At 57.7% G+C, this 13,362-nt stretch overlaps 1 protein-coding gene across 5 annotated transcripts; it reads right to left on the reverse strand.

The window, feature by feature from the left end:
- Nucleotides 1-3,846: 3,846 nt before the first annotated feature.
- LOC143169788 (gap junction beta-5 protein-like) lies at nt 3,847-7,512 on the reverse strand. 5 transcript variants are annotated; one of them, XM_076357413.1, is made up of 3 exons: nt 7,216-7,512; nt 6,433-6,530; nt 3,847-5,998 (listed from the first exon to the last, which is right to left on the reverse strand). In XM_076357413.1, exon 3 carries the CDS (start codon nt 5,972-5,974, stop codon nt 5,144-5,146), a length of 831 nt encoding a protein of 276 aa, XP_076213528.1. In that variant the 5' UTR covers nt 5,975-5,998; nt 6,433-6,530; nt 7,216-7,512; the 3' UTR covers nt 3,847-5,143. The 5 variants fall into 5 exon arrangements, with proteins under 5 accessions (XP_076213528.1, XP_076213527.1, XP_076213526.1 ...); XM_076357412.1 differs by lacking the exon at nt 7,216-7,512 and adding an exon at nt 6,985-7,204; XM_076357411.1 differs by lacking the exon at nt 6,433-6,530.
- Between the last annotated feature and the right edge of the window lie 5,850 nt (nt 7,513-13,362).

Raw genomic sequence — 13,362 nt, forward strand, 5'->3', positions numbered from 1 at the left:
CAGCCTCCTGCGTGCCCAGGTTTTGTCCGCAGCGCTGAGCGTGTGTGGGGAGGGGAAGGGTAGTTTGTTCTGTTCCCAGTAACTGGGTGAGTCTGGCAAACAGCTCCCGTAGAGGTTCTTGTCTGCGCACATGCACACACATGCTCAGGTTGAACAATAAAGGCGGGTCAAATCCTGCAGTGAGATCAACAGAGCTGGATTCCTCTGCAAACAACGCCAGTGGCTCCTGCCAGGTGATGCTCCGTCCCCCGCATGGGTGGCTATGGGCACTGCAAACGCGGCAGCAAACCCCAGGCAAGACCAGGGCGGCTGGGGACCGGCACCGGGCTCACACCGTCCCCCAGCTATGGGGCAGCCAGCAACCGTTGCTAAGAATCACAAATTACACAATTATAACCCACTTTTTAAATGATTTTGCCTTAGTCATAGTTTTGCAACAGCACATCAGTATCTCCAACCTACAGCAACCTGCAGCCACCGCCCTGCCGGTGCTGGGGTGTCCCAGATAAGACCTTTCCCAAAGAGTGGCACAGACCAGGTGGCAGAGCACGGCAGTAGGGACCCCTGCAGCGGGACCCTGCCCTGCCAGCTGCCTCCAGCCCTGTCCATGTGGGACTGGGATATGTCCCTAAGGGGACCGTCCCTCTCCCCAGAGTGCCGGTGGCTCCCAGGAGGCTGAATCAGCCCCTCCCTGCCTGGGCAGCCGGGCCCCCCGCTCAGCCTGTCCCCCTGGATTCATGCCTCTGCAGATACGGCCTGGGCAGGAATGTGTTTCCGCTTGCCCGTGGTTTACCCGGCCTCTCAGCTGCCCAGAGGCTTGCCTGGCATCACTCCGGCATGCCTGGGGGCCGAGTGCTCCGCGGCATTTTCCCAGGCGCTCCCTGGCCCACGGAGCCCCACGCGGCGCCTCGCCGGGGCCACCCCTCCCACGGGGACGTGTTTGAAGAGCCCCATCAGGTGCTTGATACTGTGAGAGGTTTGCTCCCCGCACTTGTGGCAGACAAGGAGCTGCTCGCCCAGCAGCTTTTTGGCTCCAGGAGGTCAAATAAAGTGTGTGGGAGTTTGCCAGGCTGGGGTCATGGCAGGGAGAGGCCACGGGAATGGGGGCCCAGGAGACCCTAAGCAAACCCTCGTGGGAGCCTGGGGGTGCGGAGCAGGGTGAGCCCAGTGGCGGGGGCGGACACAGGCACCCTCAACCCGGAGGAGAGCAAAGGGAGGTCTCCGGAGCAGCCGGGAGCCTCCCCTCACCCAGGAGCTGCCTTTGCACGATCCTATCTGCAGGATCAAGAATTTGAGCTATGTTGTAGAGAGTCTGCATGGCAGGAGCTCCGGCAGGAATCTGGGGGCTGTGGCCTTCGAGATGAAAAGCCCAGGAGAGAGGGAAGATGGCAAGAGCCATCGGCAGGTCTGATTTCTTGCTAAGGCAGCGGCTCCCTGCCCCACCGTAAAACCCTGTAAGGGCCAGGTGAAGAGTGGGGCTGGATCCCCCCAGCAGCCTCTCACCTGCAATTTCGGCATTTCAGGAGGAGCCACGCAGCCACGGCGAGAAAGTTCAGGTGCCTTTTAGCATGGGCAGAAGGTTTCCCCTAAGGCAGTTGGGTGGGGAATGGAAACACCCTGTGTTTTGCAGTGCTGAGCTGTATATTTGGGTATTCCAGCAAAGGGCAAGTCCCTGTGCCCCCTGTCATCCCTCCGCCAACTGATCCGGAGCGGGCACAGGGACAAGATGCTGATGTGGTTCAGCAGCTCTCAGCACCAAGGAGCCCTCGGAGGAGGGTACCCCCGGGTACGTGCCTGGGGCATGTCACCCTGCTGTCACCCCGCTCCGGCTTGGTGGGGTGACAGGGGAAAGGCTTCAGTGCCAGATGCGAACACTAAAAACACCCAGTGACTTCCAGTGGCCTGAACTCGGGTTCTCCATAAAGGAAAAAGCCGAGCAGCAGAGCAGGCGTCCGCCAAAACAGCAGAAAACCCTCAAAGTCTCTTTAAAAGGGTCTTAAATGGGGCGTCACAGGAGGCAGCACTCGGCCGTCCGCCGAGGCTGGGACCCAGCCCTGCCTTTGATCTCCAGCTCCCTGCCAACAGCATCCTGGACATCCCGGCTGTCCCGCTCCGCTCCGGGGCTGTGTTCCCGGGCAGGAGACCTCCCCCGCAAGCACGGGGGTGCAGGAGTCACGGGAGCCTGGGAGCCGACAGCCGGGGCGGCTGCTCGCTCCGGCACGCTGGATGTAAATCAGAGAGTTTCTCTTCAATTCCCAGCAAACAGGCGGTTTTCGGGCAGGGAAGAAACAAGCCCCCCCTGGGAAGGAGAGGCTGCCCCTGACCTGCACCACCGTCCATGCAAGCCCCTCTACCTCCCCAGCTGGGCTGGAGTTAGTGATGGTTTTGTTTTAAATCCCCTCTCCCCAACATTCAGGGGGCCTTCTGGGCACCCACAGAAGCAAACGCAATCCCCTGTATGATGATGCAAAGTCTGGGAAATATTCAGCTTTTATTGTGACATCCCCCAGTTTATTTGCTTTACCACCAACGCCGGTCCTGCCTCTTAACCCAGAGCTCTGCGTCCCAGGAGGCGGCGCGGTCTAAAGCCCCCTGTTTCTGCAGCACCAGCCGGGGCAACCTCAGTTCCCCTTGGTGCAGAGCACAGAAACACATCAGAAAGAAGACGACAAACGCTCCCGTTTGTCTGGCCAGCCACCGCTGACCCCAAGCCTGGATGGTGCAAGACACCCAGAGCTTTGTGGAGCGGCTGCAATGCTTGCTTGGAGCGAGATAAAGCAGCACAACAACAAATGGCAACTGGATCGTTGGGTCTCTCGCAATGGGCAGCAGCTCTGGCTGCCGCTTTGATGTGCGGAAGCGGGGCGGGCAGGGTGGTTGCTCTGGGTCTCATCTCTGCAGTGATTAGCGCTTGCAGCTGGGGAACACCTCTGGATTTTGCTAATTGAGAACAGCCTTGATCAACATCGGCCAACCTTGCTTGAAAACAAACAGCCCAGCCCTAGCTCTTTAAATCAGAGGCAATGGCTTGCACACAAAGAACAACTTGTATCCTCTGACGTTAAAGGCTTCAATAAAGAAAATTTTCAGGTGGATAATCCGGCAATGAGAGCGGACAGAAGGAAGGCAGAGATCAGAACGGCTTCACTTAAAGGAGATGGAAGAAATCCACCTGTATTTCACCATCTGCCTCTCTTACCCCAAGGGTCTCCAGACTCACCAGTGTCTTCCCAAGGAGCTACCATGTGCCCAGAGGGTCCCAGGCCAGTGGCAGGGATCCCCCCAAGGCTTCTCCACGATCCCAACCCTCATGGGGCAGCCGGTCCGGTCCCTGTCCAGCAGCACTGCAGCCCTGCCTGCCCTCGGCATCCCCCCGGCTGTAGCGGTCCCTCTGCCTCCCCCTTCAGCGCATCCAGGCTGGTCCCTTTCCCCGGGGTGGGCTGTGGGAAGGAGCTCAGCTTTGCCCAACGAGGGTCTCAGGTGGGAGCTGGTTCATTGGGTCAGGCATGCTGCAAAGTGGCAGTAGCTGCAGTGACCAGCCCTGGTCTGAAAGGATGGGGTGAAGGCATCTCCCCCGCCCCGTGGCGCTTCCTTTGCAGCAGAGCCAGCGACTGCCGGTGCTGCTGGTGCTCATGGAAAAAATAATAATCGCACCCTCTAAATAAAGCAAAACCAGTAACAGATCGAGCTGCATGTTCAATGTTAATGTTACTTACGAGTGCATTTGCCATGAAATTGTTGTTAATTATTCATCCCGGCTAATGCTCAGTTACCGTTGATGGCCTTAGAAATTGCAGTGCCGCCTGAGTCACAGCAGAACGCGACATATTACAGCAATAAACGAGATCATATTCTGCCATTTAATGTTATTGTTTAATCAATGGTTGGGGTGGTTTTCCGCTCCTTTATTCAGCTGTTTTGCTCAGATGTTTTTCTCTGGCCGGGCAGGAAGAGCCGGCAGCCCACGGCAGGCTCAGCCTGCCTGGCCAGATCCTCACCCCTGCGCTTTGCCACGGTGGCTGCCGCACCAAGCACGTGCTCTTGTCCCCACGCGGCTAATAAGTGTTATTAATGACAATCGCATCAGTCTGAAATGGCCCTGACACCTGCTGTGCAGCTTACGTAGGGTGAGGGACACAGACAGGGGTTCCCCGGGGGGCTCGAGGGCGCATATCCTGGCTGGCCCCTCTCCCCCGCCACCTCCGAGCTCGTTTGAAAATTTGTGACATGTTTAAATTGCTCCAGCCTGTCCCTGGCAGCCCATGGCCGCAAAGGGCGCTGCCGCTCATGGGTCCCAGGACGTTCACGCCTCTGGGTGTGCCTGCCTGTGCCCAGCAGCCCATCTTAAATCAAGAATTTTTTTTTTTTTTTTTAAAGCTTGGGTTTACAGGGAGTTAATGAAGCTGTCTTCCTTGCTCGCCTGCATCCACTGCCTGGCAAACGCAGCAGGAGTTTTGCTGTTGACTTGCTGGGTGCAAGAACAAGCCCTTCCCCAGGCAGCGCAGACCTCATAACACCCCATGCATCCCAAAAACCACCCGTCCGGCCATGGCGCTCCTGCCTCCGGCTGAAGCCATCACTTGTGCCCAGCTCCAGGGGCTGCTCCAATTTTCACTGGCTTTTCTCCAGCAGACCTGAGCCTCCGGCTGGTGGTTTGTCACCACGGCTGGTCCAAACCCAGCCTGGAACTCCCCATGGGAGCGATGCCTTTCCAGGGGTGATGCAGCCCTTACTCCCCTCTTGGCAGTGTTGTGCCCAAGGAGCAGAAGAACAACCGCTTTGGCCATCACTTCTGAGGGACAGAAATTTTTATTCATTGCAAGGATACCCTCAGGACCAGCTAAGCCGGCCTGGCTGGGACAGGCTCGACCTCAGGGCACCGCTGCCAGTTCACAACCACTGTGGAGCTGCTTGTCCCTGTCGGCTCGTGGGGACCACACGTGTCCTACAGTACCCAGTTTTACCCCAAATTCAGCGGAACCATTTAACATGCCTTCCCCAGGACAGGAGAGGCAGAGAGCCCTCAGGCACAGCCCTACTCCGAGGTGCTGCTACCCCCAGCGCTCCTGCGCTGGGGGGATGAAGGAAGAGGAGGAGGAGGGTGCAGGGCAGGTGAGCGGCTCCTGCTTTCCCCTGGGCAGCTCTAGGGAAGAGCCTCCTCCTCCTCGGGCAGTGTGACGGGACTGGAGGCCGTGGGGGGGATGGAGGCTGTGGGGGGTTTGTAGTCCGCCCCGTGGAAAACCTGGCCCCCTGTGCCCACGGGCTCTGCGCAGGAGAACGTGCAGTCCTGGCTGTGCCAATGGCTCTCCCCACTGCCAGCCACGAGGCACTCGCGGCACCGCTTGCCGATCAGGTAGGCGGCCTCAATGAGGCTCAGCATGACACAGACGCAAGTGGTGACCACCATGAAGAGGGTGAAGATGTTCTTCTCGGTGGGCCGGGAGATGAAGCAGTCCACCACATTGGGGCAGGGGGGCAGCTCGCACTTCACCACCCGGGGCAGGGTGTAGTTCCTGTAGAAGCGGTAGAAGATGTAGAGGAAGACCACGTCCACGCCAGCCTTGAAGATGAGGCTCAGCAGGTAGGTCCACCACAGCCCGCCCCGCTTCTTGCCGGGGTTGGGGTAGATGCAGCGGCAGTCATCCCCACCAGCGGCACGGTGCCTCTGCTCCTTGGCCTCCCGGTAGGCCACATGCATGATGACCAGCAGGGATGGACAGGTCACCAGGATGAGCTGCAGGGCCCAGAGGCGGATGTGGGAGACGGGGAAGAAGTGGTCAAAGCAGACGTTCGTGCAGCCCGGCTGCCGCGTGTTGCAGTCAAAGTCCTTGTGGTCATCGCTCCAGACCCGCTCCGCTGCCACCACGTAGACCAGCAGGCGGAAGATGAAGACGAGGGAGAGCCAGATGCGGCCGAAGGCTGTGGAGTACTTGTTGACCCCACTGAGGAGCCCTTCGAACACCCCCCAGTTCATGGTCCCCCGATCCCGTTAGCTAGCCTAGGAGGAGAGAGAAGATATAGTGACACCGAAGAAACAGTGAGAGGTCCCCATCGGAGTACCTGCGTGCCCTGAAGCACCGAGCTGCACTCCTGCCCGGGTGGTCTTGGGGACCGTCTCTGGCCTTTGCTCGCACACAGGGACACACATGGACATGTGCCCCAGCACAGACCTGGTCTGGGCGACACGTCTCCGCAGATCACTGTCCCCCTCTGCGGGGCCACGGGGACCCAGCAAAGCTTGCTGGTTCTGCCGCAGCAAAAGCATCCTTCAACCACTGCCAGCTACGGTCCATGCCAGCTCAGCCCTCTGCCATCCTGCACCACCCACCTCATCTCTCGCCCCGTTGCCCAGGTATTTGTTATTAATTTTCCTTACGTTGCCAGGTCTGGCCCAGGTAGACGACAAATAGGAACAGCCAGGGCATGACTCACCCGGCAGCTCTGCGGCTCCACTGCACCGCCACGTCCTCTCCCATCGCTGGAATCCGCCGTCACCTCCGCTCCCCCACCTGGGCAGCGCGGGAGGAGCCCTGCACCGGGGAGGCCACACCAGGCATGGCGCAGCACAACAAACGGACACCGTGGAGCAGAGGCAACGGGCAAGCTGGGGGGGCTGCGCAGCCCCAGGCAATGCCAAGTTGCTGACCCAGGGCTGGGCGGCCACAATCACCAATTTTCATCAGCTCAGACTGATCTCAGCCCCTACCAGTGCCAGGACCCCGAGCAGCTGGTTTGACCCTGGATTGCATTGTGCCAGACAAATGCACCCCACGCGGCATGGTGCTGCAGCCAAGTGGGACTCCCAGGGCTGTGTTTGGCACCAACTCTCCTTAAACATTTTACCTATCAGTGAAATAACAAAATTCCCCCCTCGCTGGCAGCGCTCTTGGGGGTGAACACAACCCGCTGCTCCGCACAGCCCAGCCTGTGCGACGCGCCTGCTCACGGGCCCGGGGCGGCCGCAGACGCTCCCCAGGCACATACCTTGCACGGGAGCCGGCAGCTCCCGTCTCGCTGGGGTGATCCCTGGGGACACACACGCAAACCCCAGATTTCTCCTTCCCCACGCACGCTTCCGGCAGCAGCCCAGAATGCGCCCAACACCCCGGCATTGGGTCGGGCTCTGCGGCGTGTGGCAGACGCACCTTCCCCAGCCCCAGCGCTGCCTTACCAGGGCCGGGGGCTGCAGCAGAGGAGTGTTTTCCTGCTGCTTACCTGTGGGATGTCCCTCTGCTGAGGCCAGCGCTGCTGCCAGTCGGTGCTTGCCCGCGGCAGGAGCACATCGCCCGGTGTGAGAGGCGCCGGTGCCACGTGAGTCATCCCATCCCTGGGAGCAAGGAGGAGATTCCCAGGGGGAAGGGATGGAATTCGAGGCAGATCCCCACGTGTCCTGTAGGCTGCCAGATTTCCTGGGGCAAAGGGCTGCCCCAAAGCGTGTGGGGGCCCAATCCTGCTGCTGTGCAGGGAAGGGCTACATCGGCTGCCCCACCGCGGGGAAGAGAGCATGCTCAGGGTGTCTGCCCTCAGCCATCACAGGAATGCCAGGATGCCCAGGCACGGCCTGGGGTCCCTCCATCCCCTCCCTGTGCCTGTCTTTGCTTGCTCAGACCTGCAGGGGTGACATGGCAAAGCCCTGGGAGCACCTGCCCGAGGCACCGGGAGCCGCTCAGCCAAACACCTCCCTTTATAATCCCTTTTTACTCAAACTTTGCACCATGGAAACAACTTAAGAAGAGCCTTTATCCCTCCCCACCTTCTGACGAGTGGGCGGCAGTTGATTATTTCACTGGGAATTAATTAACCACTTTTCCTGTGCTCCCCTCACCTGCAAGCTGGCACAAGTCTCTTCCCCATCACACCCTCCCCATTGCCAGAGCCCAGGAGCTTTCTCGAGATGAGCCCCTAGCTCAGATAACCCCCTCTTTGAGGCCTGACCCCCGGCTCGCAGCTTTGGGGCGCAGCGGGGATCACAGAGCAAGGGTGGGGAGTCAGATGGGCGGGGGTCCAAGGAGCGGGTGCTGCTGCATGGGGTGCGAGAGCTCAGGTACGGCTGGAGCCATCTGAGGAGCAAACACGCGTTTCATTTGCAATTCTGCTGGGTTTAAAAAAAAATGTAGAGAAACAAATCTAAACAGCTGTAAAGTAAATTACCACTGTTTGCGGATGGCTCCAGGGAAGAGTTCTGCAGTTTGAAATCAAACAAGCCTTTTTTTTTTTTTTTTTTTGTTAACATGCCTGTGCTGTGGCTGTTGCTGGGAAGGGGGTTCCTGGGGGCTGCGTCCCCCCGCGGGCAGGCAGGGAGGGCACAGAGCAGCACCCATCCCAGTGGTGAGTGGGGGGAGCGTTCTGCCCCAGGCTTGCGGGTGTCCGAAGGGGCTCTCGTAGCTTGCTGTTTTCTGGGTTAAAATCCCCTCTTTTGGGGAGCTGCCAGACGTGATGGGCAGTTTCTGCCGGCGTCAGGCTCCAGGCAGAGCACACCTCTGCCCCTCCACAGCACCCGGCAGCCCTCCTGGGAGTGTGGGCACGGCCACCGTGACCCCCCCTCGTCCCCCTGCCCTGCTTTGACGGCAGGATGAGAAGGTGAGCAGCCACGCAGCTTTCCTCCATGTCCCGCTGGTTAGGACTGTCCGGCCAAGCCGAAGTGGAGGTCAACCCCCATCTGCCTGGCAAATACCTGGTGGAGGCAGAAAACAAATAAACAGGGAGAGAGAAAAACAGAGTGAGGTGAAGCAAGAGGCAGGAGCTGCTCTGCTGCCGCCTCTCCCTCCCAAGCAGCAGACAGGGCTGACACCAGCCAGCAAGAGCCACGGCAGGTAGCAGTGCATCTGCTCTGCAGCCAGTGGCTCGTGGTGCATCCTCTGCCCTTGGGATGCTCCCGCAGCCAGAGGTGCTGTCCCACCGCTTAAATTTGCTGGAGATTTCAGTTTGCCGGAGGCAGAAGGGGGGGGGGCGAAAGCTGCACCCTCCACCAGCCGAAACCAGCCAGCCTGTGCGAGTCCACGGTGCTGGGGAGATGGAGGTGTATTAATGGCAGCACTTCATCTTCCAGGAACAAGCCCCATTAGTACATTTTCACTACAACATGAAATATTAATAACACTTTGCATTTATATAGTGTCATTCATCCAGGAGTCACCAGCGAAGCTCCTGACATGAATCAACCACCACAGCCAGCTCCGGAGGAGGCAGGTAAATGGGATTATACCCATTTTCCTGCTGCACACACCGAGGCACAGGGTTTCCTCCAGGGCACCGGTGCTTTGTGCCGATGCCTGTCACGGGTGAGACCACCAGCGCTTTTCTGCCCGCCCTCAGAGGATGCCACCGCTCTAAAGCTCACAGGGCCGCCTGCCCTGCATGGGGCATCTCCGTCCGGCCCACCCGCTTTGCAGGGAGTTTTGCTATCGTCAGACAGAAGTTGCTGTAGAAAAGCAAAACGCTTCCTTAGGCCACTGGCATGTTGCTTTTTCCTTGAAGGTTTTGGACTTGCAAGAAAAGTTTTTCCACTTTGTAAAATAATAATAACAACAACAACAATAGCAACAATAACAATAATAATATTCAGAGGTTTTTTGGTCCTTTTGGTCCCTTCCTTGACAGATTTTGCAGATGTGAAGCACAGCAAACCTTGTGCCTGTTACTTTGCCCCCTCAGCACAGCTGGAGGCTGCTCCACTCCCCGGGAAGCCAAGGGCATTGCTGGGTGATATTTCAAAGCATCTCCCGTCCCTCCGCCAGCAGCTCCTGCACATTTAGCTGCCCGACACCACGCGGGTGATGCGTTCCTGCTTTCTCCAGCCCATCTCCAGGATCGGGTGCCTTTGCTGAGGATGCCAGCAGCCAGGCTGGGGCGTGCCAGGTAGCCAGCACGAATTTGGGGGTTATTGGCTTGGATTAAAAATAACAGTCAAGGAAGGAAATGTGGTTTACATTCGTGCTGCAGAGAGTGAGCTGTCTGGGTCCTCTCTTTGGAGAAGGACCCTGCGGGCACACGGCCGTTCTCCAGGACCATCTGCTGAGCTTCACCAGCTCCAGGGACTCGCAGGGTCCCAGCAAATCCCGCTCTCAGGCACCGCCATGACCAGGCAGGTCCCGAGGTCTCTGCTTCACTTTCAATCAGGTGAAACCACCAGCAACACCTGGGTTTTCTGCTGAAAAGTTTGATTTTTTTTTAAAAAAAGTCCAACTGAGGAAGTTCTGGGGGACATAGCCCAAACACGCACGGCCAGCAGCTGCTCCCGAGCGGCACTGGCCGGCGCTGAGCTGCTGCAACGTTACTAATATTGTGCTGATGGCACAGGGAGGGGAGTTGTTCGGTGCAGTTAGGAAACCTGTCAGCCCACAGACACCCGGGCCCCGACACAACCGGAGGGCTCCTGCGGCATGAAAGAGCAAGCAGAAAAACAGTGGGGAAAGGGCTATTTTCATCTTATTAAAAAGCCTTATATTTAAACCCTCCTTCAGGTCTGTAGCATAAGATGATTGCAAAGGCTTTTACACGCTAACTCAGCAGGAATCACTTCTGCTTTTGGTGCTGTTGCATGCAGATGCCAGTTAGCAAGGCGGAATCCCATTATTGATGCTGGATAAATACAGAAAAATAGGTGAAGTTACAGAGCGGCAGGGAAGTGCTGTTTGCACAGACCAGCCGCCCGCTGCTCCCTTTACCCAGCATCGTTGTTATTCAAAGAAGAAGGCACCTTGTTTGCAGATAATTAAAAAAAAAAACAAACAGACGAGTGAAAACTAAACACACGGAGCAGGCTGGATGTTGGCTAAACCACTGGGAAAGTCATGTGAGCATCCGTCGCTGTTGCAGCCAAACTGACTGCTCTGTGCCTGGGCCAGCCCTGGCCCCATACACCGGCCCATGGCTCCCACTGTGCTGCAACCTGCACTCCCCCATCCTGGGGCTCATGCGGGCTGTCACCACCTCCCCACGCCGCCAACGCCTTGGGAGACTTGCAAAAACCCAGGGATTTCCTAGGAGGGCTCCCACACCGTTTTGGCCTCTACCTCAGGCAGGGGGGGTGTCAGCAAAGGGTGGTGAAAGGTCCTGCAGATGCTGGTGGCTCAGGGACACGTGCCATGGAGCTGACCTCCGATCTCCCAGCAGACATGGGAAGAGTCAGCGCAGCCCCAGCACCGCAGGCAGGGGCTCAGCAGGAAGGGAGAGTGGCAAGGTGGCTTCAAACCCTGTTTTTAACAGGTCCCACAGGGCCCTGGGGGGGTTCTCACCCAAAGCACTTCATGCAGCGCTGCTGGGGAAGGAGGGAGGTTACAATTAAAGGGAGGATGGTGAGAAGGTGGCACTGTTAACGGGGCTGAGAGCAATTAAACTGCCCTGCTGGCACAGCAGGGGGTGAGGGCAGCGTGCTAGTGAGGAGGGGGCTGCGGCACCTGGGGAGCACGGCGCTGCCTGGCGAAGGCGTCTGGATCCAGCGTCACTGAACAGATGCTGCAGCGGTGCAGGGGCCGTGGTTCTGCTGCGGCTGGACCTGCGGGTACTGTGGGACAAGGGGAGCTGCAGCCCAGAGCAGCCATGAGCTGTACCCCACAGCACCCGCCAGCACCGGCCCCCAGCACAGAGGCACTGAAAGGACATTTTGCTGCCTCATGTCAGCATCAACCCCGAGCTGCCCTAAGAGCCACTGATATTAATGCTTCCCCTGGCGCAGGTTTCCTTCACGTGGCCAGGACAGTGGTTTGCAGATATGCTGGGTCTGTTCAGAAGCTCTCCTATGGCAAGCCTGTATTCGAGGACTGTCTGGATGAGAGCAGGCAAACCCTCCACGGCCCAGCCTAGTAGTGGCCATCTAACATGGCCAAGACCCACTAATCTGCTAATATTTATAAGTGAGACTGAAGGCAGTAACCTAATTTGTAGGGAGAGCTTAATTAATCATGGAATCAAACTGACTCGAGGAGATGGTTTGCTACTGAGAAGATAAATTTACATGGTCAGTGGTGGCTGAGGATGGGGACGAGGTTAGCAGGGACCTAAATCATAGCAGTTGATGGTGGTGAGCAGAGAAGGGGACAGGGCGAGCAGGGTGCCATGGCATGCCTGTCCTGCGAAACCTTTCTCTGCACTGGGAAACAAATGAGAGGGGCACAGAGGGGAGATGCTGCTGTGGCATTTTGCCCCTATGAGGACAGAAGTAAGAGCATTCCCAGTCTGTCCAGATCATGTCTCTGCAATGGTGGCAAGGGAAGATTGTGGAGGGCAAAATCATAAGCTGGAGGGGGACCATGGGCACTCACCTGGTCCTAAAAACCCAGGCAGGGAGGGGTTGGGGTCCTGGGATGCTCTCAAAGTGGGAGCAGAGTGCAACCCAGTCCTCAGCCGCCGCTGGCTGCCACAAAGGGGCCCAGTTACGTCTGTATTAGGTCTTTTGGCCAAATAATCATCGTGCAAATGACATCTTTTCCCTTGCCGCTGACCTTGGCGGCATTCAAATGGGCAACCCTCAGGTCAAAGTCTTTATATCCTATTACCAGCCTCCTGAGTCATGCCTGTCCCCTGGCAAGTTATATTATTTTGAAATGGCAGCTAAATGGGAAAGAGGTCATGCTCCCAATACGGCGACAATAGGACATGACAGCACTTTTCTGAGTGATTAAGCCTCAGGTGATGTCGGGGCTACAAGACAAGTGGCTGAAGGCTGAAAGACTTTAATCACCCTGGACATGTCATTGCATCCTCGCGCTCCATCCTGCCGGGGTGGGCTTTTAGTGCAAAACAGGAGTGATAGAAAAAGTAATCAAGCCCAACCTGTGCACTCACCGGTTAGTTATCCGTGCTGCAGGTACCGCTGTTAATAATCAGCCTGAGCAGCCTGTTGGCCCTCAAAGATCATCCTGCAATAAATAAGCTCTGATGCCTTAAAATAACTGTTTGGGGCCGCCGGAGCTGACGCTAGATGGCATTGGGAGAACGTGCCGTGCAGCGCCGGCCACCTTCCCTGGAACAGTCTGGCAAAGCAGAGCAGAAAACTCAGGATGACGGAGCAGAAAATGTCTCTGCCGGGGAGAAGCTGCCAGCTCACCTTCAGCCTCGCACCAACCTTGAGGCAGAGCAGCTTCCCGGGGGTGAGCGCAGCGGCATGGTGGAGCTCATGGCACTTAGCCTCTTTGCTGAGCTAATAAAATAGTTTCTCCCTATATATATATATATTTTTTTTTTTTTTTTTTTAATAAGGAGCTGAGGGCCGGACCCCGCATGGCCACTCGCTGCTCCCCAGAGCTCAGCTGCCCCTGCCAGCACCAGTGCGGCTGTGCGGGGCTCCGTGGGTGCCTGCTCGCCGGGTTAGCGTGCACCCGGCTGCCCTGCACAAGGGATGGCTATGAGGAGCAGGGCTTC

The sequence above is a fragment of the Aptenodytes patagonicus genome, chromosome 21 (assembly GCF_965638725.1).
Source record: "Aptenodytes patagonicus chromosome 21, bAptPat1.pri.cur, whole genome shotgun sequence".
Lineage (NCBI taxonomy): Eukaryota > Metazoa > Chordata > Aves > Sphenisciformes > Spheniscidae > Aptenodytes > Aptenodytes patagonicus.